Source organism: Rhinolophus hipposideros (genome assembly GCF_964194185.1).
Source record: "Rhinolophus hipposideros genome assembly, chromosome: 12".
Lineage (NCBI taxonomy): Eukaryota > Metazoa > Chordata > Mammalia > Chiroptera > Rhinolophidae > Rhinolophus > Rhinolophus hipposideros.
Genome location: NC_138058.1, coordinates 6043493 through 6069648, shown reverse-complemented (window position 1 = coordinate 6069648; position 26156 = coordinate 6043493). Strand labels below are relative to the sequence as shown.

Sequence of the window (26156 nt, the reverse complement as noted above, 5' to 3'; positions counted from 1 at the left end):
GAAAAGAAAAAAGAAAGAAAAAAGATGTATTGTATAGACCTTTTGAAAGAAATGTTTTAATTCAAAGAAAATTATAACAGACCATAGTACGAGGATATATAAAAGGAACAACAATGACTAAATGTGTATTATATATTATATGTTGGTATATTGAAATTAACCTAGACCCTAAAAATCTTCAGAGAGAGAAGAAAAACGCTGAATGTTGATACTATAGTTAAATGAAGTCACATTGTGGTTAATCCAAAAAGTTAATCATAAATTCAAGACTAAGAATGTCCAGATCATTGTTTAAAAACCCTCACATTAGGCCACACAAACCATTATTGGTGTTTGGAAACAGAGTTTTGTTGTACTTCACAGAGGCTGGCGAGACGAGGTCTTACTCCCTTGCTCTGATTTTCAGAGTTCTTCGAAGAACGACAGAGAGGTATCAGCCATATGCTTCTCATAGTCTTCATTAAATCGCTTGTTCTGAGCTTCAGTGAACTGATTTTTCCAATCTCCTACGACTCCTAAAAAGAGTGATGTAAAGCACATTCAATGATATGTTCATGAACTTTGACAATTTTGCATTTAGATACTCCCTTTCCTCTCAGTACTTAAATTCCTTGCATAGACATTAGCTCATTTTCCTCCTGACACTGAGTGATAAATGAAGTTACAAGTAAGATTACTCCATTTTACAAGTGAGGTATTTGTAAATAGAAAGCTTTCTTCTGAAACACTTGGGGAGAAGTGGAAATCCAGGTCTTGGTTCTCTAATTCTCTGCATTACGCTCTTGAGCTCTCTGATCTCTCAGTACTTTCTGCACCCTCAGTACATCTAACATTCCATTTAAGTTACCTGGACCTAATTTTTTTATCTTCTGTTTATTGATCACTTAAGGGCTTATCTGAGTGGCTGCATTCTCGGGACATTATCTGCATCTCCTGTTTGTATGTCTAATTCAGGCAAAATTCATAGTTGAACACACTGAAAATTCTAATTTCCAATCTAAATTATTGTTGCTGTTAACCTATAATTAAATGAAACCAATAGATTATAAAGCAATGGTAAGGTGGGGTAACTTTGTTTCATGCTTATGCAATAGAGTGTTCAAAAGTTTTTGTTTTTAGCTTCCATAACTAAAAATGATCAGAGAACCTATAGAAAGCTATTTGTCTTCTCATTGCCCAATGCTGTCTGATTCACTTAGACTATTCAAACTGTGTGATGTTATTTTCATGTGTGAAGTAAATTTGCTTAATTTTCTAGGGGTAATAAATTATATGATTGTACAATTTATCAATTGGCTTACAAGAAAACTAGGTGACTGAGTGACATCAGCAAAATGGTGGAGGACATACCAGCCTTCATCCCCCCACAAAAACCAACAACTAGACAGCTATCCATGGACACAAATAGCCCTGGGAAGGCTTCAAGAGTCTAATTAAGAACCTGAAGCAACACAGGGGAGCAAAAACACTCCATACAGAAAAGATTACTAAAGAGATTGGCATAGCTGAGATGTCTGGAGATGTTTAGGAATAAAGAAGGGTGGGGGTTAAAAGTATCAGATACACAGTGGGTGCTGTTGTAGTCCCCAGTAGCCTGCTCTGCAGAATACCTGGTAGCCTATGCCACTGAGGACCTCAACAACCCTGTGACCACCATGGACTCCCTGTAGCTTTCACAGTGAAGGGCTTCATGGTGTTTGTCAGCATGGGCTCCAGTGGCTTGCTTTGTTAGGACTCTGGCAGCTTTCCCCACTGAGATAACTGCCAGACAACCACAGTCACCACAGACCCACTAGAGAGGGAGACACTGCTATGTGCCCTCCTTTCTAAGAAGGCATGTACTTCTTAGACATGTACTACATGTACTACATGTACTACACTGACACTGTCAGCTCCACTCTTGTGAACTCCATGTATGCACTGGATCCCAGAGCCTCAGCCATGCCATACACACCCACTTGTTATACACATGCCCCATGACCACTTCACATGTGCCTATACTCAGGACTCTGGCTCCCTGGCCCCTCTGTGAGCACACAGACCAGAAATCACCAGTGCAGCAACTGCATCTGCACCCCAGGCCCCAGAGCTATAGTTGCTCCACATGTGCTTGCATTCTGGACACTTTACAACTGGCTTTATAACTGCTCTGTCAGTGCCCACATCTAGGAAACTAGAGCCACCACCACAGTAGCACCAGACCCTGGAGCCATTGTAGCTCTTTGAGGTCCCACACTCTGGACCCTGGTTCCATGGCTGCTTTACCCACGGGAGAAAAAGAGATCATGAGGACCCCAGCAGCCTTCACCCCTGAAGTTCCAACAGCACATTTTGCTGCTCTGGACACCTGCAGTTAGAGCTGTGTCCTCTGCAGACCTCTGCAGTCTTCACTGACGCTGAACTTAGCTGATGAAACTGCACACTGCTGTGCCTTCTCAGGAGGCAGAATTGTTGCAGGCCACCCAGCCAGTGACGCCACACCTACACATAGGTGAAAGTCTTTCCTCACTGAAACCAAATCACAAAGTCTGGAAGAGGCGATTATGCCATCAAATGTATAGAGATTAACACAAGGTTGCAAAAAACATGAAAAATCAAGGGAAAATGACACTGCCAAAGGAACACAATTTTTTTTTTTTTTTTTTGGCAATAACGGACTCCAAAGAAATGGAAATCTATAAATTTCTGGATCAAGAATTCAAAATAATTATTTCAAGGAAACTCAGCAAGCTACAAGAGAACACAGACCACTCAAGGAAGTCAGGAAAACAATACATGAAAAATCTGAAAATTTCAACACATGGATAGAAATCATAAAAAGAACCAAACAGAAATTATGGAGCTGAAGAATACAATGAATGAAACAAAATAATGCAATAAAGAGTGTTAATAGCAGATCTGATCAAGCAGAAGAAAGAATCTGAGAACTAAAAGACATGCTATTTGAAGTTACCCAGTTAGAAGAACAAAAGGAAGAACAATTAAAAAGAGTAAAGAAAGCCAATGGGATTTATGGGACATCAAGAGGACCCATATATAAATTGTAGGAATTTTATATATGGGTCCTATATCAAGAGGAGAAGAGAGAGAGAGGGATAAAAGGGCAGAAAGCTTATTTAAAGGTACAGTGGCTGAAAATTTCCAAATCTAGGGAGAAATACAGACATCCGAGGCCATGAAACTCAAAGGTTCCCAAACAGGTTCAACCCAAAGAAGTCCTCACTGTGATAGATTGTAATCATACTGTCAAAAATCAAAGACAAATAAATTTGGAAACAACAACAGAAAAGACACTATTCACATACAAGGGAATCCCCATAAGGCTATGAACAGATTTCTCAGCACAAACCTTGCAGGTGAAGAGAGTGAAGTAACATATTCAAAGTGCTGAAAAAACAAAAAAAACCTCTCAATCAAGAATACTTTATTGACAAAGATGTCCTTCAGAAATAAAGGAGAGAAAATACTTTCCCAGGCAAACAAAAGCTGAGGGAGTCATTCACCACTAGACCTGCCATATAAGAAATGCTAAAGGGAGTTTGTTAAGCTGAAACAAAAAGGTGCTAATGAGTAATATGTAAATATCTGAGGTCTGACAATTAAGTTCGCAAACTCATCTTATAAAAAGTGCTACATATCTCATTGCTGAATATCACTATGATTAGCTTCTGATTACCCACTTGGGAAGCTATGCACCAATGCCAGTGCCTAGTCCGCCCTTCAAAGCAATTTTGGAACTCTTTTTCTGGAATGGTCATCAGAGCTGTCATTGTATTATGTTACCCTTGATGTCCTGAATGCCCTCAAAATGTCTTCCTTTCAATATTTCTTTTGTCTTTGGGTAAAGAAAGAAGTCATTGGTAGCATGATCAGGCAAGTATGGAGGGTGTTCCAATACAGTTATTTGTTTACTGACTAAAAACTCCCTCACAGACAGTGCCATGTGAGCTGGTGCATTGTCGTGATGCAAGAGCATGAATTGTTGGCGAAAAGTTCAGGTCGTCTAACTTTTTCATGCAGCCATTTCAGCACTTCCAAACGGTGAACTTGGCTAACTGTTTGTCCAGTTGGTACAAATTCATAATGAATAATCCCTCTGATATCAAAAAAAGTCAGCAACATCGTTGCAACCAGTTCGTGAACTTAATTGTCAGACCTCTAGATGCAAAATTTTTCAGCAAAATATTAACAAACCAATTCAACAGCACATTACAAAATTATAAATTATAACCAACTGTGATTTATTTCTGGAATTCAATGGTGGTTCAACATATGTAAATCAATCAATATGAAACACCATATTAACAAAACAAAGGGAAAAAATCATACGAGTTTCTCAATAGGTTCAGAAAAAGCATCTGACAAAACTCAGCATTCATTTGTGATAAAAACTCTCAACAATTTAGACGTAGAAGGAATGTACTTCAACATAGAAAAGGCCACATAAGACAAGCCCAACTAGCATCACTATCAATGCTGAAAAGATGAAAAGATGAAAGCTTTTCATCTAAGATCAGGAAGAAGTCAAGGTTGCACTTATCACTTCTATTCAACATAGTTCTTAAAGTCACAGACAGAGAAATTAGGCAAGAAAAAGAAAGTAAAGGCATGGTTATTATTAAAAAAGTTGAAAGATAAACTTGGGGTCCAAAATGGTAATGTAGGAACATCCTGAAACAACCTCCTCCTTTTGACATGCTGAATGTACATATATACTGAATATAATATACATACATACATATATATATATTATATAATAATATATTATATAATATATTATATAATATATATAATGTATATAATAATATATATTATATATATAATAATTCCTTCTGAATAACAACCGAGGGTAGATTGAACAGTTTCTGCGTAACAAATAAGAGAGGGACCACATAGAGAAGGGCAGGAGAGATGGAGACAGAGTACTTATGGGAATTCCACTCTAACAGGGCAACCAGCACTAGCGAAGGATATCATTGAGGGGCCCATGCACAGACTTGCCTGCTTTGGGGCACAGTGATAAAACAGTGATTTAAAGGGCATCTAGACAACATGTGAAAAAAAATCAATTTACTAACCCCAAAGCACCTGCCAAATAGGTGGGGAACTGTGGGAATTCTCTGGGATTGGAAGTCAGCAAGTGCTATTATTTATGTTCCTTCTCCACCTAAGTAGCATGATCAGGAGCTCTATTAAGTGCACTAATTGGCCTGCAAAGCCACAACAGCATACTCTAAGCCAGTTTGCCCCACACCTGCTCCAGACCTGGCCAGCCAGCATGCCTGGGCACCCCGGAGACATGCACTCCAAGACACGTTGGCCTAAGCCCACTTGAGCTCCAGCCAGCTGGCCTGACAGGTAACTCCTGGCACCACCTGCTTGCCAAAGTCATCTGGCACATGCATTCTACACAGCGTTTGCTCCTAACCAAAGCCATTACTTTCAGATCAGGAGAGAAGAAGCTGTTTCATCTAAACCATAGAAACAAATACAGAAATTCAAACAAAATCAGGAGCAATGGAATATGTTCCAAATGAAAGCACACATGTGCATATACACACACACATGCACACACACACACACACAAGAAAAAACATAAATAATCTTAATGAAATGGAAATAAGTAATTTGTGTGATAAAGAAATAAAAGTAGTGGTCATAAGGATGCTAATTGAACACAGTGAGAAGTTTAACAAAGAGCTTGAAAATATAGAAAAAACAACAACAATCTGAGCTGAAGAATACAGTAACTGAAATGGAAAAAAGAAACTAGGGACAATCAACAGCAGATTAGATAATTCAGAAGAATGGATTGGTGACCTAGAAGACAAAATAGTGGAAATCACCCAATCAAAACCGTAAAAAGAAAAAAAAATTTTTAATGAAGATAGTTTAAGTGACAATTCTAGGGGCCCTGAAAGGAGAAGAGAGAGAAAGGGGCAGAAAATTTATTTGAAAATTTTCCTAACCTCGTAAAGGAAAGACATCTAGGTTCAGAAAGCACAGAGAGTCTCAAACAAGATGAACCCAAAGAGATGCACACCAAGACATAATTAAAATGGCAAAAACTAAGGACAAATGAGAAATTTGAAGGCAGCAAGAGGAAAACAACTAGTCACAAACAAAGGCAATCCCATAATGCTATCAGATGATTTCTCAGCAGATACTTTGCAGGCAAGAAGGGAGTAGAAGGATATATTTAGAGTCCTGAAAGAAAAGAACCTACAATACTCTATTCCACAAGGTTATCATTCAGCACTGAAGGAGAGATAATTTCCTAGACAAGCAAAAACTAAAGGAGTTTATCACCACTAAATGTTTTACAAGAAATGTTAAAGAGTCTTTTTAAAGCAGAAAACAGTAGGCCATAATCAGAAATAATAAAATATATGAAAGAAAAAAAAATCTCATTGGTAAAGGCAAATATACAGTAAATGAAGTAGGTTAGCTACTTAAAAATCTATCACGAATATTAAAGGACAAAAATAGCAAAATCAACTATAACTACAATAAATAGGGGATACAGAAAACAAAAAGATTTAAATTGACATGAAAAATACAAAGCATAGGAGTGGGGAGTAAAAATATACTGCGTTCAGAATGTGTTCAAATGTAAATGCCTATCAGATTAAAATAAACTGACATATATATATATATATATGCAAACTTCATTGTGATCATACCATAAGCTAAAAACCTACAACATATTCACAAACAATAAAGAGACAGGAGTCCAAACATAACACTAAAAAACCTAGCAAACAAGAGAAGAGACTTTGATAAGAAGAAAGGATAAGAAAAACTGCAAAAACAAACAAAAAGCAATTAATAAAATGGCAACAATTACATACTTATCAATAATTAACTTTAAATGTAAATGGACTAAATGCTCCAATTAAAAGACATAGAGTGGCTGAATAAAAAAAGAAGTCCCATCTATATACTGTCTCTAAGAGACTCATTTCAGATCAAAAGACTGAAAGTGAAGAGATGGAAAAAGATATTCCATGCAAATAGAAACAAAAGAAATCTGATGTAGCAATACTCATATCTGACTTAATGGACTTTCAAACAAGACTATAATAAGTGACAAAGAAGGGCATTACATAATGATCAAGGTATCAATTTAAGAGAAGGATATAACATTCATAAATATTTATGTACCCAACATAGGAGCACCTAATATGTAAAGCACACATAAACAGACAAAAAGGGAGAAATGGGCAGCAATACAGTAATAGTAGGGGACTTTAATACCCCACTTACATCAATGTATAGATCATCCACACAGAAAATCAATAAAGAAACATTGGCCTTATATGAGAAATTAGGCCAGATGAACTTAATAAAAATACGCAAAACATTTCATTTAAAAACTGCAGAGTGCATATTCTTTTTAAGAGCACAGGGAACATTTTCCAGTGTAGATCACATGTTAAGCCATGAAATCAGCCTCAGTAAATTCAAGAAAATTAGAATCATATCAAGTATCTTTTCCAACCACAGCAGTTTGAAACTAGAAATCAATTACAAGAAGAAAACTGGAAAAAAAGCCCCACGAATATGTGGAATTAGAAAAACAAAACAAAACAGAAACAGACTCATTGATACAGAATGAAGCTGATGTTTGACAGGAGTGAGAATCGAGTGGTAGGAATGGGTGAAAAGCTTAGGGGAAACAGGAGGCACGAGCTTCCAATTTTAATGAAGTCAAGTGGATGTAATGTAGTCAATAATATTGTGTACTATGTATGGTGACAGATGTATGGTTGTGTATGCTGACAGATGGTTACTAGACTTATCATGATGACTACATTGTAAAGTATATAAATGGTTGAATCACTGTGTTGTACACCTGAAACTAATATAATATTGTATGTCAACTATATTTTAATTAAAAAGTTAAAAGATAACAAGTGATGATGTGGAGAAAAAGGAACCCTTGAGTGCTATTGGTGGGAGTGTAAATTGGTACATTCATTATGGAAAACATTATAAACTTTCCTCAAAAAATTAAAACTAGAGCTACCACTTGATCCCACAATCCCACTTTTGGGTTATATCCAAAGGAAACAAAATCACTGTCTCAGAGAGATATTTGCATCCCCATATCCATTAATACATTATTCACAATAGCCAAAATATGGCAACAGCCTAAATGTCCATTGACAGATGAATGGACAAAGAAAATGTAGTATGTATAGTAGAATATTATTCAGCCTTAACAAAGAATGAAATCCTGACATTTGTGATTTGTGTCAACATGGAGGAAACTGGAAGGCATTATGCTAAGTGAAACAAGCCAGACACAAAAAGACAAATACTGTGTGATCTCACTTATATGTTGAATCTAAAAAAGTCAAACTCATAGTAACAAAGTAGAATGGTGGTTACCAGGGGGAGATGTTGGTCAAAGGATACAGATTTTGTTATAAGATGAATGCATTCTGGAGACTGAATGTATATCATGATGATTTTAATTAATAATTTATTATGTATTTGAAATTTGCTAAGAGACTGTATCTTAAGTGTTCTTACTCCCCCACCAAAAAGAGTAACTACTGTGTTTCCCCGAAAATAAGACCTAGCCAGACCATCAGCTCTAAGGTGTCTTTTGGAGCAAAAATTAATATAAGACCAGGTCTTATTTTACTATTAAACTTGGTCTTATCTAACATAATATAAGACTGGATCTTATATTAATTTTTGCTCCAAAAGATGCATTGGAGCTGATGGTCTGGCTAGGTCTTATTTTCGGGAAAACAGTATATGGGTGATGAATGTGTTAATTAGCTTGATTATGGTAATCATTTCACAATATATATACGTATCTAAACATCTTGTACACCTTAAATATATACAATTTTTATTTATCACACTTAAATAAAGCTGGAAAAAAAAAACCCAAAACCTCAGAAAAGTGAGCATTTATAGTATATTGCTGTGAATATAAATATATGTGCACCTGGTCAAATAGACAAACTTTTTCCAATAACAAAATGAAAATTAGGTTAATCAATGATCAAATTTGAAATTTTCTTCTTTGAGCCATATGTTTTTGCTCATTTCTTCAAACAAAAAGTACTAGAATATTGTTTTCCATTTTCCTAGAATAATTACAACTTCACAAATTTTGTCTCCATTAAGGAGTTAGCAGTGTGGTAGCATAGGATGTACTCTGCTTTGTTGGCTGAAGGTCTCAGTTCTGGCCGGGCTCCAAAGGCTTACTGTGCCACCTTGGTTTTTTTTCTACATGAAGGATATTGACTAAGTGATTTGTAAGGCCCCACCCTTCCAGCTCTTAAGGCCAGTGACCTTCTCCACTGTCTTCCAGAATGTATTGAAAGGAATACTAGCTCCCTGAAGATTAAAGGCTTTATTTGAGAAAGAGATTTTGGTCAAATACATTTTTGGAGCTCTGAGTTAAGCTCTAAGTTAAACAAGTTTCTTCTCAGAAAATGTAATATGCTTATGCTCTTCAAAAAGGGGTGGACACAGTGTGTAGAGCTCCCACATTTCTCTGTGAAATGTGTGTTACATGGGCTATCTCTTGGAATGAGGCCTTAAGGAGCTCACTTCAAGAAACACTGTAAATAGTGCTTCACTGAGCTGCAATGTTAGAAAACCATTTATGAATTAATAGCTTCTTTTTCTATTATCAGAAGAAAGTCAAAGAGCATTACACATCACCTTTTCTCATGAATGGAGAAAGACTATGATTCATTTCAATGTCATTTATGTAGTTGGTCATGGGGTTGTTTTTCATTACAGCAAATGAAGTGTTATCGACAATTTTATCTAAAACCTCTTCTTTTAGGTTCTTCCCCAGGAATTCCATTACTTTTCTAATTTCACGTTTTGGGTCCTGTGGGAAAGAGTAGAAGAAACATAGAAGATATTTTCTATCTAAGGAAAAAATGTAACAGTTAAATCTTAGAGAATTACGTGTGGTTAAATCATTTTAAAAACCTGTTCAGTTATGGTTATTATTATATGTAAATTTATGAATATCAAATCAATAAACATGGCAATTTAAAGTCAATTGTTTTAAAACAATCGTTTTTTATCCTGTGCTAAAGCTATTTGGGAGAACCGGTGGCAGTCTTTCAAAGTAAACAAGACACGTTTCCTCCTTGTGATTGGAGAAACAAACATATGGAGCTCACCTTGCTCTGGCATGATACAGAGGAACTGGTGTGCTCCTCCCCCCTCATCCCCCAGGCTTCAGCTTTGATGTCTGGTGACTCTGGATCTGGGCTTACGTATTCTTGACTCTGGTCATATTGGATACATGTGTTTATAGGTGGACCTCGTGAGAGCCTCTTACACTCTGAAATGGGTTCCTGCCTCATCTAAATGTGGTTTGGGAGTTGCCCTGTTTGAAGGTCTCTAGGCCCCTGCTTGTAGGTCTCCCCTCTTTTCCTTGGCAGCTCTGCATCAAGTTTTCATGTCCTTCTGCCAGCTGCCATTCCCTGTGGCTGTCTCAAACAGGCACAGGGCTGGGGGAAGCAGAGGGCTATTGACACTTAGGAAAGCTTCAGAGAGCAAGGATGGACCCCAGCCAAATAGATAGAGGAACAGAAGCAATGCATTCTGTCTACCCAGATGGGGAAGAGGAAAGAGTGGCCATGGATAATGAAGGATATGAGTTGAGGATCTGTGTCATAAACCAAGCCTTGGAGAACCATGGACCAGCCAGGGGTACACTGTGCCATGAACTTATTTTACATATAAATTTATGAGACAGACTTTGAACCAGAGATTATGCATGCAAAATATGTTACCAATAGGAAACTTTTATTTTGAATGACCAGACTTTAATATTTTAAGTAAGCAAACAAATCAATGCAGCTCTATTCTTCCTTACTAGTTCTTTCCTGTTAAGAGACCTAATTATTTTCCTTGAAAGTCAGAGCAAATGATGGGGAGAGGGAGAGATCCTAGAAGGAGGAACCTGGAGAGCTAAAGAGGGAGCAAACTTGTAGCTCAAACAGGAGACCTTTTCCATGTCTCTGGCTGAGGTGGGCATTGGCTGGAGAGTGCATTGAGGCCTGCAGGAAGAAACAGGCTGCCTCCTGTGGAGTAAGGTAGATACTATACTGGTACCATGTTTGGAGTTTTGTATGCTACCTGGCAAGGTGGTTGGAGAAGTTGAAGTTGGCATGCAAAATACTTCGCATAGGTAAACTTTTACATATTACTTTCCTTCATTTTTATCATGGATCTGTAACTCAGAGAAAAAAATACTGTGAAGTCAAGATTCAAGTATATTTCTTACTTTCATCATTTCTTCATAGAAAAGATAGAGAATGGGGTGACTGTCTTTCTTCTTCCACCAGCCTTTCACATGGTCAAACCAGGACCCCCACATCACTGGAAGGAAGACACATAGGGATTTGGGCCATGAGAAATGAGAGTAGGAAAAGCCAGAGAAGAAAATGAGTTGTTTCTTTAGAATACAAATGGAAGGTGTGGTCAGGGTTACTCTAGAGCAGGAGGACTTACTTTTCACACCACCCATATCCACTTTCTGCATGACTTTTCTTCTTTTTGGAAGCTGGCCAGACTATTCTCATGCTCTAGAGCCTGCTGGCTTTGAAATCGAGCTCTGACACAGCTGTGTGACCCTGGACTACTCAGTTATCCTCTCTTAGCCTCCGTTTTTGTTTTCTTAATCCTCACCTCTGAAAAAGGGTCAATAATAGTACCTACCTCATATGGTAATATTAGGATGTATTACTTTATTTCGCAGAGCCTACTGTGTGCTCCACATTGTTCCAAGCACTGGGGATAGAGCACTGGAGAAAACAGGTAGAAAACCTACTCTGGAAGTACATAAGGTAGGGGAGACAAATTAGATAAATGTGAAATATGTAGTATACTAGATCATAACACCTACTTAGGAGAAAAAAATAAATCAGAAGGAGAGAGCAAGTGTTGGGTTTATGTAGGAATTTAAAATGTTCATAGGCTGGCCAGAGAAGGGCTCTTTGAGATGGCAACATTGAGTAAAACCCTGAAGAAAGAAAAGGAAAGTGCATTCCTGGGCAGAAGAAGCCAAAAGGTAACGTACTGGTACTAGAGGGTCTGGTGTTTGAGGTATAGCAAGGAGGCCAATGGGAATAGGACAGAGGGAGAGGGGCCGAGGACAGGGACAAAAATGTGAGGGGTAAGGAGGCCCAACCCTGCAGGCCTTCTGGGTTACAGGAAGGCTCTGGCTTTCACTCTGAGTGAAATGGGGTGCTATTGGTGGGCTCTGAGCAGAGGACCGAGGTGGTCTGACTTCCCTTTGAACAGAATTGCCCTGGTTTCTGTGTGGAGAATAGACTGTAGCTTGGCAAGGTCAGAAGTTGGGTGACAGGGCAGGGACTATTCATTTATTCAGGGAAGATATGGTGGTAGCTTGGACCAGGGTGGTCGAAAAAGTGTTGATGATTGGTAGGATTCTGGATATATTCTGAAGTTAGACAGATTTGCTGATGGGTTGGATGGAGTGTATGAGAAAGATGCTCAAGGTAGATTTAAGATTTTAGGCCTGAGCAACTTAAACGACTGAGCCACAGTTAACCAAGATGTGGACACCTCCAGGAGGAGAAGGTTTCCGAGGAGAGACAGGAACTTGGATTTGGACATGTGAGGTCTAAGATAGACATAGACATCCAAGTGGAGATGCCAGAGAGGCACGTAAGTCCATGCACCCAGAGCACAGGCCCAAGGCCAGGAATGGAAATGTAAATCTGGGGGTCATCAGCAGGTAGATGACATTTGAAGCCACGAGATGATTGAGATAGCCCCAAATCTGCTTCGTCAGGATTTCCTCTGTGTGTGTGTGTGTGTGTGTGTGTGTGTGTGTGTGTGGTGTGGGTAGAGAAGTATCCTTCAAGGGTTTGACTTCTAAGCTTTCTTCATGGGTGTACAACTTACCTCACACAGGACAAGGAGTTGAAACTACACTCAGCTCTAGAAAAATCTATGCATCAGCCCATCACAAGCCCCATGCTCTCAATTTGTTCAACTAGGTCACTTCCTTGTGGCTTACTCTTTGTCTAAAGCCATCTGACATCATTTTTAGAACATCTACAATGAAATTTATTGAAGACATTAAAGCAGTAAAAATACCCCAGTGTACAAATGGATCATTCTCAAAATGTATGTTATAAGGAGCAAATTGCAATAATAATTTTTGTCATTTAGGATTATGAAAATCAAATGGCAACTAAAAGCCTAATATTTCCATACTTTACTGGTGGACTGTTACTAATTGAAAGGAATACTTTATCAAATTTATTCATAATTATTTTAGAAGAATAGGACTTAAATATAGGAGAACTGCAGAGGACAATTATTTCTCCATAGGACAATATGAGTAATAAGCAAAAAGGGATTCAGTTATAAATTTTGAACTTAAATAATCAAATCATTTAGTGTAAATGTTTAGGTTTTAATCATGCAAAACTGCCAAGTCAATTTTATAGTGCAAACAGATGTGAAATTATATTTATATTGTATCTCTCAAAAGGTGTAACATTGAAAAGGTTTGCTTAAATTACTTTTCTTAACTTTTGAAAAATCTTTTTCTTATGAAAGTATTCAGATATACACAGAAGTAAAGGGGATAGTATAATGAACTTCCATGAACCCATTACCCAGCTTGAACAATTTAATCACTTTTTAATATTCTTTAGGCATTTTTAGGAGAAGGGTTAGTGCATTAAAAGCTCTAGTAGTATTTGAGATTCGGAAAAACTTCAAGGAACTGCGTGGTAACTTGATTTTGACACTGGAAGCATGATTGCGAGGCCATACATTTCTGCATATGACTATTTGTGTTCACAAAGTACCATGGGTTACCATATCACCAACTTATGATGGTCATGGTTGGAAAACTTTCTCATGCACAAATCCTTTCTTTCCAGTTAAACATGTAGGCAATTGGGAAGACTTTAGTATGGCAGCCAAGCACATAGGATTTGAGCTTAACTAGATTTGTCGATATTCAAAATCTAGGCCTACTCTTACAAACAGGGTAACCATAAGTTACTCAAACTCACTGAGTTTCAATTTCCTCACTTGTAAATTATGGATATTATTACCATGCTTTAAAGATTTAACAAGTGAAGGCATGTAAAACAGCATAAGCTCAGAGTTGGAATCTTCTCGTATTATAGCTGGTTTCCCTCTGTTGACTTTTTTTCAGAAGATGTATGGCCATTGGAAGCAGATCCACTGACCTCTGATGACAGGTAGCCAGGGCTATGCCACATCTCTCAGAGATGTTACCTTTTATCCTCCCCCTCCCATCTCCACCCCTCCCCCCCAAAAAACAGAGCTCATTCTGTGGGTGAATTGTATGGGGGGAGTTTTCTAGAAAGGAAAATTTTATCTAAAGAACAGAATAAATGAACAAACAAATCAGAAATAGATTCATAGACACGGAGAAGAAACTGATGGTTGCAAGATGGCAGGGGTGTTGGCGGATGGGTGAGAAAGGTGAAAGGATTAGGAAGCACAAATTGGTAGTTACAAAATAGTCATAGGGATGTGAAGTGCAGTATGGGGAATATAGTGAAAATTTTGTAAGACTGCATATGGTGTCAAATGGGTGCTGGATTTGATGGGGGATCACGTAATAAGTTGTATGGATGCCTGGCCACTGCATTGTACACCTGAAACTAATATAAAATAATATTGAATGTCAACACTCCATGCCACATGTCACTTCTGGTACGGCAATTTCTGTCAAATAAAAACATCACAGTGTGTCCTCATCCACCTTATTCACTGGATCTGGCACCGTGCAACTTCTGGCTCTTCCCCAAAGTCAAAATGATCATGAAAGGTAAATGTTTTGAATCGATTCAAGACATAGAAGCAGCCACGACAGTGCAACTAAAGACAATCACAAAAGAGGACTTCCAGAACTTCTTCAGAAAGTGGCAAGAACAATGGGATAAGTGTGTTTGAAGTGAGGGGGAGTATTTTGAGGGGGAATAATGGCAATGTGTCTTTTACTGTAATTATTTTTTTAAATTTAAGCATTCACCATATCTGTTGATTATATATATATATTCATGGGATGTGAAGTACAGCATAGGGAATACCAATCAATGGTATTATAATAGCTATGTATGATGTCAGGTGCGTAGTAGATTTGTTGGGATTATCACTTTGTGAGGGGTGTAAATGTCATTTTGTTTTGTACACCTGAAATTAATAATAAAACTAAATAAATAAAAAATAATTTTTTTTCCATTTATAAAAAGAAAGAAAAGAACATTTATGGGTCAATATTATCCTCTGCAGACATAGGTGAAGACTGCTTCCTTTGATTAGGCTTACCTTTTCCTGACATGAATGTTTCAAAGTACTCATCCCAGCTTCCTGGGTCAGGAAGTCCTTTGTTCATCGTTTGAAAATAGTAGTAGGACACCATGTTATCCTTGGCATTCCTTGCCACATATATTATCTAAAGTGGTCAGAAGAAATGGAAAAAACAGAATGTAAATGGTAAAAGGATTTAGAAATTGGGCATTTAATGTACGCAGCGTCTGTCTGTGTTCATAGTAACCGAGTCCTAAAGGTCATGGATATGTCTTTGTTCTCTTCTAGGCATCATCCAGCAGCCAGTGTAATCCTGTAAACATGCAGATCTGACCAGCTTGCTCCCTTGTATAAAACTTTTCAATATCTGTACATTGCTCTTAGGATTAAGTTAAAAATTCTCGACCTGGCGTACAAGGCCCTGCATGATCTGGCTCTCAACTAGCTCTTCAGTTTCCTCTTGCTCCTGCCCACAGGTCACACTTATTATCCCTCCTTCTGCAGTAGCACTTTATTTTGAGGTGCTCTAACCTTTTTGGCCATCCTTTTTCAGTGTGTCCTGTTCTGCCATTCTTCACATAAATCAGGAGGTCTTAAACTGATGAACATCAAGAGGACTGTGCCTCTACATAAAATAATATGCAAAGGTGTGTGTAGATGTGCACTTTGCCAGAATTGGAGACATGAGTTCCTTTAGATTCTCATAGGGTTTGTGATCACTAAAAGTTTAAAACCTTTCATTTCAGTGTTGGCTCTTTTTAGAGTTCTGCCTGGGGCCTACATTTATTCTCATTTTGTTCACTTTTCCTGTTTTGTTTTTTGCCAGCTTCTTCCACTGCTGTATATTTTATATATCTATGACAAATTTCCTAATACATGCTATTGTCCTAAGCTATATACTCATATATCTACCTGAATGAACTACAGGCAGTTCACATTCAACGGGCTCAAAATTCAATTCATCTTCAGATAAACTTACTCTTCCTCCTTCATTTCTTTTTTTCCATTAATGGTACCACCATCAAACAATTAAAATCACAAAATCATACTAGCTGCTTCTTTTTCTACCTCGTCCAAACCAATCCTTGACCAAGTCCTATAGATTCTGTCTGTTCTGTACATTTGGAATTCATCTCCTCACTGCTGCTTTTTTAGTATTTTAACTTATGTTTAAAATTAAATTTATTGGGGTAACATTGGTTAATAACATTATATAAATTTCAGATGTACAACTTTATAATACAACATCTGTATAATTTATTGTATGCTCACTACCCAAAGTCTAATTTTCTATCACCATATATTTGATGCCCTTTGCCCTCGGTGTTCTAATTTGAGTCTTCCTAATTCTTTTGCTGGACTATTGCCAACATTTCCTCATTAATATCTTGCTTTCAGTCTTGCCCCAGTTCTGTTCATCCCTCTGCACCATCATGTCCCCAGGGAACCTTTTCTAAAATGTAAATGAGATCATTTCACTTCCTTGTCTAAATTTCTCTATGGGACCCAAGTAGCCTATAAGATAAAGTCCAAACATTTGGCGTGATGATGAGGTCCTTCACTTCTGGCTCCTGCCTATCTTTCAGGCTTCATTTCTGGCCTTGCATGTATTTTCTTAAGCATAAGAGTCATGGCTTCTGCTTTTCTGGTAAACAGCAATGTTCTTCCCTCCCTTATCACTTGGCAATTTCCTATTTACTCCTCATGACCCCACTCCTCTATCACCCAGTAACCCTCCTTGTCAAGGAGTTATGTACTTCTCTTCTCTGCTCTGAGAACACTTTACCCAGCTCTGCATTATGATGCTTTCCTGTTACCCCCCCCCCCCAGGCTTGGCTCTATCTACAAATGCCTGTGATAAGGGGCTAATACCCAAAATATATGTAAGGAATGTATATAACTTAACAACAACAAAACAATCCAATCAAAAAATTGGCAGAGGAACTGAAGAGACATTTCTCCAAAGAGGACATACAGATGGCCAATAGACATATGAAAAGATGCTCAACATCACTAATCATCAGGGAAATGCAAATAAAAACCACAATGGGATATCACCTCTCACACCAGTTAGAATGGCTATCATCAAGACAGATACCGTGTTTCCCATAAAATAAGACCTAGCCAGACAATCAACTCTAAAGCGTCTTTTGGAGCAAAAATTTATAGTAAAATAAGATCGGGTCTTATATTGGATTATATAAAACCCGGTCTTATATTAATTTTTGCTTCAAAAGACGCATTAGAGCTTGTTGTCTGGCTAGATTTTATTTTCAGGGAAACACAGTAATAACAAGTATTGGAGAGGCTGTGGAGAAAAATGAACCCTCATACATTGTTGGTGGGAATGCAGATTGGTGCAGCTGCTATGGAAGGCAGTGTAGAGGTTCCTCAAAAAATTGAGAATAGAATTACTATATGACTCAGCAATCCCTCTCCTGGGCATCTACACAAAAAATCAGAAAACATTTATCCGAAAAGACATATGTGCTCCAATGTTCATTACAGCTTTATTTATGGTGGCCAAGACATGGAAACAACCAAAGTGTCCTGCGATAAATGATTGGATAAAGAAGATATGGTATATATACACGATGCAATACTATTCTGCCATAAGAAAAGATGAAATAGGACCATTTGCGACAACATGAATGGATCTTGAGATTATTATGCTAAGTGAAATAAGTCAGACAGAAAAAGTAGAGAACCATATGATTTCACTGATATGTGGGATATAAAACTGAAAGCAACAAAGGAACAAGACAAACAAATAAAGAAACAAAAACTCATAGACACCGACAATAGTTTAGTGGTTACCAGAGGGTAAAGGGGGAGGGGAGTGGTAGATGATGGTAAAAGGGATCAAACGTATGGTGATGGAAGTAGAACTGACTCTGGATGGTGAACACACAACATGATGTATAGACGATGTAATAGAGAATTGTACACTTGAAACCTATGTAAATGTACTAAGCATTGTCACCCCAATAAACTTTAATTAAAAAAAAAGAAATATATTGACATTTGTCTTTAGACATTATTTTTCTCACTCTGGACCAAGATCTACGTAGGAAGATATGCTAGGTCTGCAAGGTAGAGTGATTAAGGCTCTGGATACACTCTAGAGAACCAAGGATGGTATAAGGTGTGGATCTTGACAGGACTGTCAAAAGGTACAGAATTGTCTCATGGAAAGAGAAGGCCAGGGTCTTCTTTAAGTGCCAAGGGCCCCTCTGCAGTATCTCCTGGTAGGTTAGCACTTCTTTAGACTACAAGGCAATAAATGGTCTCTTGGGGCTCTGAAAGAGTTGAAATGAATTCTTTAGTGACAAACTCAAGATGTGTGTGAACACCCATCTGCACCCCTATAGGCATCAAAATGGAAAATAATATTTTATGTTTACAAGGTTTGGACAAAATAATTTGTTTTTTATTAGGTCTCAGACAGATTAGAACTTATAGGCACACTTAGATGCTTGAAAGAGGCAGTTTAGCTACACGGGAAATAAAGTGAGAGGATAGTGGAGCACATGGTTTTTAAGATGAAATCATCTGATCACTTAAATAAATACTCATTACCTTAAGGCTAGCAGCAGGCCAGCTCTGTTTAAGCTTAGGAAGGCTGCTATCATTGTAGGAGGCTAAGAGTGGGCAGCGTAGGGTAGTGGAAAGATCATGGGCTGTCAGGTCAGAAAGACTTGGATTTGCAGCCCATCTCTTCCACCTTCCAGTGTTTATCATTGGACAAGTTGTGTAACATTTGTGAGCTACCACGTGCTTATCTGCACCTCACCCCTCGTAGCATCACTGAGGGCCTGAGGATGATCAGAACCAAGACTAATAGAGGTCGGTCCTCTCCCGCTTCTCAGTGTAGGTGAGTACTGAGCCCATCCTGATCAATGAGAGATGAAGAACATGGAAGACGATCTCAGGTCCCATGATCTATCTATTGTTTGGTACAACACGGGGGTGACTGGACAATGGCTCTAACACAATATTCTTATGGAAAAAATTCATTTCTGAATATTTTCTGCTTCAAACTTACCTTACAGTTTTTTTCCCAGAAGGATGGAGGCAGTAGTTGAATGGGAAGATGAGTTTTCAGCGTCCTCGGTGAAGGCATTGCATTAGCCTCATCAATTCCTGAAAAACTGTTCTGGCTTATTCTTCAGTCTTTAAAAAGTTTTTATTTTTATTTTTTTAAAAGAATATATATACTTTTTAACTTTTATTCATTTGTGTTTTTCCAGGACCCATCAGCTCCAAGTCAAGTAATTTTTCAATCTAGTTGCAGGGGGTGCAGCTCACAGTGGCCCATGGGGGGATCAAACTGGCAACCTTGTTGTTAAGAGCTCAAACCAACTGAGCTAACTGGCCGCCCCAAGATTCTATTTTTTATACAATAGATCTTGTCAGTTATGTTCTTTTTTTTTTCCACTTAAACTTTTAGATTTTGTGTCATGTTTAGCTTTTCTTCACTCTTAGATGATTAAAATAGTCTTCCTTGTTTTCTTTAAGTACTTAGTACTTTGTGTTTCATTTTATATGTTAAAATCTTTGACACACTGGCTTTCACTTGGTGTCTTTTTTACTATTGAGTCTCCCTTTCCATTTCTCATGCCATTCGCCTTCAGTAATTACAGCACTACCACTCAGCATCAGGGGTTGTTGACACAGATACAAATGAGGACACTGAGAACATGTGAAAGGTTATGCATTGATCACTTAGATGATCCAGAGCCTGTCTACATTTTATTGCTAAATTACCATTCAAATAAAATAATAATTAAGAAATTGTTGTAGAAGTCTTGAGGATTCCCATAGATATGTTCACAAATGACCTCTCAGATCAAACCCAAATTACTGAGTGTAGCCTAGAACACTTTTCAATATTGGTCCCAGTGATTTTTAACCCTCATTTTTGCCACTTTTCTCTGGTTTGACACTGAGCAGTTTTGAAAACATGGTGCATGTTAGACTAGTTAAAAAAAAAGAAAAAAACAATGAGCATTAATTTGTTAATTCACTTTCCAAAGATGAGTTCATAAGACAGTTGTTTTAGATTGGATTCAAATGGGTTTCTATAAAAACAGTGTCATTAGACATGACCAGGTTCCCATGCTGGTCCACTACAGTCTATTTAACTCCATCCTATACCTCAGATCCTTTTATCTGGAGTGGTCCCTACAGTACACACACACACACACACACACACACACACACACACACACACACACACGTCTTAGTTGTTAAGAGCATGGACTTTAGAAACAGAGTTCTCAAGTTCTAATCTGACTCAGTTACCTATTAGTTGTGGACCTTGAGCAAATCAAAACCCGTCTGTGTCTCTGCTTCTTCATCTGTTACATGTGTATAAAACAGCAGCTACCTCACAAGCGTGTTGTGAAGACTAAATGCATTAATACATGGAATGTGTTTAAAATAATGCCTGCCATATGCTAAGAGCTGTAGAAATCTTAGCTGTGGCTATAGCATTTATTATTTTTCCATGGAAAGTACATTGTGAATTCTAACTTTGAAGCCTGGTGTCCTTGGTGCCAGGCTTCTTTGATGTTCACACTTGTGTCTCATTGCCATTTCATTAAATATAGCGATAGTATCCCTATTGTTAAGAATTAGGGCTAACTATGTCTTTAAGTCAAGGAACCTACTTAGATTTTCACAAGAAAAGATAAGTTTCATTCAGTATTTAGAATTGGGAACCAAAGAAAGTTTTTTTATTTTGGTGTTATTTGTTTGTGTTTTTTTTTCAGTTTGTGGTAGACTTTCAGACTCTCCACTCCCAAATTGTCCATCTCTATGTGAAGATTATGATTTTTAAACTGGAGACTTACCAGAGTTTATTACTCTTACCCACTCCAGGAAAGGTTGTCGAAGATGAATAGGAGCTCGTCTGCTGTTCTCAATGTCTCCATTGTTTTGTATCAGATCTACAATTTCTTGTGTCCAAGTAGTTCCTAAAAGAAAGCAGAATAAAGAACTAAGGAACTGATTATTAATTTTCTGCAACTTACAATTCAGAAACATGCTACAGAAAGAATTAACATGTCTGTCAACACTTCGCTTATGTCACTTACTAAATTGAATTGAAACCAACTATTAAGATTATTTTCTCCTCACCAGAAAGTTTAAAGGAAGAAATGTGACATTCACTTTTATCTTCCAATGATGTACTTTTAAAAATATGAATATGCATTGGTATTTCTAGATAATTATAATATAAATAATGACTACATGTAACAATATGGGCTAATTAAAAATATTTCCATTTGAGAAAAATCACAGAAATTCCTAATCACTCACTTTTACCATTAAACCTTTGCTGCTAATAAATAATCTTGTTTGCCTCCTCTGTTAACTTTTTATAGAACTAAGGAATTAATCCAATATGAAAAAGGAAGAAAATGTGGAAAGGAAAACTAAGAATTGCAAATAATCCACAAAGTGGAAGAATCTAGATTGAATTTCTGTTTAAAAGGCAAAGAAAGACTCAATGTAATATTAAACAATGATGTCTACAAAAAAGTTGAATTGGTTTTAAGTGGAAAAATAATCTTTGCTACATTTGCTACATTCTCTCTATGGCCTCATCTAATATCTCCTTAGTGATACTCAGGGCAGGGGAAGTCCTTCTCAGCCCTGAGTGACCTAGTCTTCTATAGTGTTTAGCCTCCCAGAAAGTCTTTCCCTGTTGGCTTCTGGGACAGTTGGCCGACCTGGTCTTGTTTCTCTGGAAGGAAGCATGGTGGCTGGATGTGTGTGGGGTTGTGGAATCAGATGGACTCCAATCCTATGTCTGTGAAGCATGAGTTGGGTGATTTTGGATAGATTATTTAAATCCACTGACCATTGATTATTCTCTTGTGTTCTGAGAATTAAAAAATAGGTAGAATCCAACTTACAGTAGGTGCTAAATGAACATTTTAATTTTTTGACTGTGTTAGTGCTAGTTTACTTGGAGGGCCAGAGCCAGTACATGTGAGACCATGTTGCTCAGGTAACACCTGGGGAGGAAGATGCCATTCTTGTCATGGTTCCCTCATGCCAGTGTCCTGTGGTCCTGGTTCCCCTATCCTTAGTACCTTGATGATGGTCCCTGGATGTAGTCCCATGGCTTGTCTTCTAGACTATAGTCTGGTATGAAATCTGCTCAGTTCCTGGTTGATTCCTACTATGAATTAAAACCGATTTTTCCTTCTGCTCTCCTAGAATAAGAATTAACTTCGTCCCTGATAGTTTGGTTGCCTCCTTGTCAATTTATTGTCCTAACTTCATAATGTTTTGTTCTGCCCAATCCAGGCTGCTTTGGAGCAGCAGAGAAATCCTTCTTCACATAGACTGGCTCTGATTCCTTCCCTGCATTCCACGGATGCCTGAGCCTCTCAAAAGAAGTGTCCTCTACATGCAGGCACCACCTCTGGACTTGGCTTTGCTGTTGCACATACTGTGAGCATCTCAGGAAACTCATGCTTCCTCAGGGGTTGGTCCAGGCCATCCAAAAGCTTCTGCCAAGCCTCCTTGCCCCACACTCAAGACTTGTCTTGCAACCTACGTAGCTTGCTGTCAGGGGACCTCACACCATCATTCACATTCATCAGTAACTAACCCCTCTAGTCCCAGGAGAGCTGAAACCCACTAGGCCATGCTCCTAGAGTCATCACTACTGCCTGACTTCCAGTGCAAGCTGATATCTGCCCTTTTGTGGACTCCCTCTGCTAGCTGGCAACTTCTCCAATATGGATGCTGACCTGAACAGTATCTCAGCAAGTTATGACCTGGCTCAGGCAAATTGTGGCTAAAGTTATGCCCTAGAGCCACATATGGAGGATTGTAAAGGGTGTAGGATGTGCCACCCAATTTTCCCTTCTAAATGGAAGGGTTTATTCTCCCAGCTGCTAGGGGTACTGCTGGCAGACAGCCCTTAGCTATTCACCTCTCTCCAGGACCAAGGTCATGTTCCTTTCCTGAAGTGGCCTGTATTCAGTGACTGGCTGACACCTACTCCACTCACTCCAACTGGAATGGCACCCTCTCTAAAGGGCCATCTCAGCTTCAGAGCATACCATTGGGGTTGGATCAGGCTTTTGCTGAGACTGAGTTGAAGCTCAACCTCCTCCTCTGCTTAATCCTGCTTCCTCCCTTCCCTTCTAGAAAAGCGATCCCAAGATCACTCTTTGGTAAACATCTCACATACTTATTTCTCACGCAGGGTCTGATTCCTGAGGGGTGCAACGTTAGACATGGACAAAAAAGTGGCTGATTTTGGAGTGAGAATCATGATTTAGGATTATGTCAGGCTGATTTAGATAGTAGCATATGGGAGCCTGGAATCTTATGTAATCTTATGTAGAATTAGGGTCTTTATAGAAGTAATAAAGTTAAAATGACATCATTAGTGTGGGCCCTAATCCAATATGACTGGTATTCTTATAAAAAGGGAAAATTGGGGACAGATACACATACAGGTTGAACACTATGTGAACACGAAGATGACCTCCTGCAAGCCAAGGAAAGAGGCCTGGAACAGATCCCTTCCTCATAATCCTCAGAAAGAACCAACCCCAAAGACTTGATTTCTGGCTTCCAACCTCCAGTACTGTGAGACAATAAATTCCTGTTGTTTAAGCCACCCAGTTTGTGGTACTGTGTTGTAGTAGTAGTACTACAAACTAACACACTCCTTGTATAATAGTCACAGTAGTTCAGAGTTTCTTTACTATACTTTCCTTAATCTAAATTAGGACCTGCCAATATACTTTTATTACCCATACCATGTTTCCTTCTTAGCCTTTAGCACACGTTGTAATCAAAGATCTGTGTAATGATCTGTTTAATGGTTTAGTGTTTTTCTCCAGATTGGGCTGTAAGTGCCAGCAAGGCAAAGATAATGAACATTTTGTCTGTTACTATGCCTGGTGTTAGTCTCTGGTGTTTAGAAGATTCTTGATAAGTTAATACTGAATGAAAGAAGAAAATGATTAACATGGATGTTTTGACCTGTAAAATCCATTTTGGCTAGTTATGTATTTTTAATAAGTCAACTATTCTATCATCTCCAAAGAAAACCTTATAATTTTATAGAAAAAATTTTCAGATCCTTTGCCTTTCTATTTGATATGGACAAGGAAACTGCTTTCCTCCATCCTTTAACTTAACTGCATTGTCCTAAAAGGAGCTGGCGTATGCTCTGACTTCCATTTCCTCCTTTTCATGTCTATGTATGAGTACTTACCTGCTTTGGGATAGGAAGCAATGAGTAGGTCATCTGGCTTGGCTTGAAAGTTCCAGACTTTATCCCAGTTGTTGCATATATTCTTCTCTAGAACAATCCCATCTACTTGGGAAACTTCTCTTGTGGGTATCAACGCCCATTCCCACTCCTTTGTCTCCTCCACCTTATCCGTAGCCATTCCCTCCATCTTGATCTTGGGCACCAGCAGGGGAAAGTGAAAAGTAAATGGAAGTTAGGTTCACACAGATTTTATATCCTCTATGCCTTGGGCACAGAGCTCTTGTCACTTATTATAGGTATGTATGCCCAGGCAAACTAAGTGAGGTCATTTGCATGGCTCTGTATACCCTGAGCGAAACTGGCACAAAATCCTAACAATCTACCAGAAGAGGCCTTCCTGATGGCAGAGCTTTGGCACGGCTCCACCTTGGTGCTGCCCGAAGGAACAACAGTGAGAAGGTGGCTCAGCCAAGGGGCCTGCCCCAATTCTGAAGGTCATTTCCTGGTCCTGTGGTTACCCACAAAGATGGGGAATTGAGAGGTGTCACTGAAGGAATATCTGGAGCAAGTTTCCAGGAACCTCCCTTCTGTCCTCCCTTTCTCTGCCTGAAGTTAGTGATTCTGTGCTCTGAGCTCTGTCATCCATGGCTATTTGGAGGAACACCATCCCCAGACTAAGCAGAACTGAGCTTCTGTTAACACGTCATGTGTTAGAGGCACATGTTAATGTCACTAGCTGGGACAGTTCAGCTTGGAATGCCATTCCAACTTCCAAGGCTGAATTAGAGAGTTTCTTAATTCTCAGGGCTCTGTTCTTTTCTATGAATGTGAAGTTAGATTGTAATATTTGATGACTATTATCAGAAAGAGTTCTTTTTTTAATCAAGGCATAATTAACATACAGTTAAATGAACAAACCTTAAGTTTACATCTTGATGAATTTTCACTGATATGCACACCCATGTAACTATCACCCAGATCAAGATACAAAACATCTCCATTACCTCAGAAAGGTTCCTCTTGCCTCTTCAAAGTCAATTCCTCACCACTAACACCTGCCCAAGGCAAGCAGTGTTCTGACTTTTATCACCATAAATAAGGATTGCTTATTCTTGAACTTCATACATTGGCCTCATACCATCATGTACCCCTTTGTGTCTGGCTTCATTTTTTTCAACATAGTGTTTTTGACACTCGTGGATACAGTTGCAAGTGTCAGCAGTTTATTTATTCTACTGCTGTACACCATATCACGGAATAAATACGCTGCAACTACTCCTCTTTTGTTGGATATATGGGCTGATTCTAGTTTGGGATAATTATGAATAAGGTTTCTATGAGATTTTTGTACTTTCTTTCTGTGTGTGGACATATGCACTCATTTCTCTTGGATGTTAGCCTAGAATCTGAACTGTTCAGTCATAGATATGTGTAACTTGAGCAGAAATTGCCAGTTTGCTAATACATAGTTAAGGACACAGCTTAATGATGTCAAAAGAACCACTTGACCATTTGTCTGAATGACTTCCAAAAGCATTTTCTGAATCTGAGATTCTGACAGTGTGGGAGGAATGGAAGCCTT

General features: G+C 38.4%; 1 protein-coding gene across 1 annotated transcript; it reads right to left on the bottom strand.

The window, feature by feature from the left end:
- Nucleotides 1-402: 402 nt before the first annotated feature.
- Nucleotides 403-24761, bottom strand: LOC308505533 (sulfotransferase 1C4-like; the record flags this gene model as incomplete). Its single annotated transcript, XM_081067908.1, has 7 exons — nucleotides 403-515; nucleotides 9691-9865; nucleotides 11279-11373; nucleotides 15340-15466; nucleotides 19367-19464; nucleotides 21177-21299; nucleotides 24575-24761. 7 exons carry the CDS (start codon nucleotides 24759-24761, stop codon nucleotides 403-405), a joined length of 918 nt encoding a protein of 305 aa, XP_080924034.1.
- Between the last annotated feature and the right edge of the window lie 1395 nt (nucleotides 24762-26156).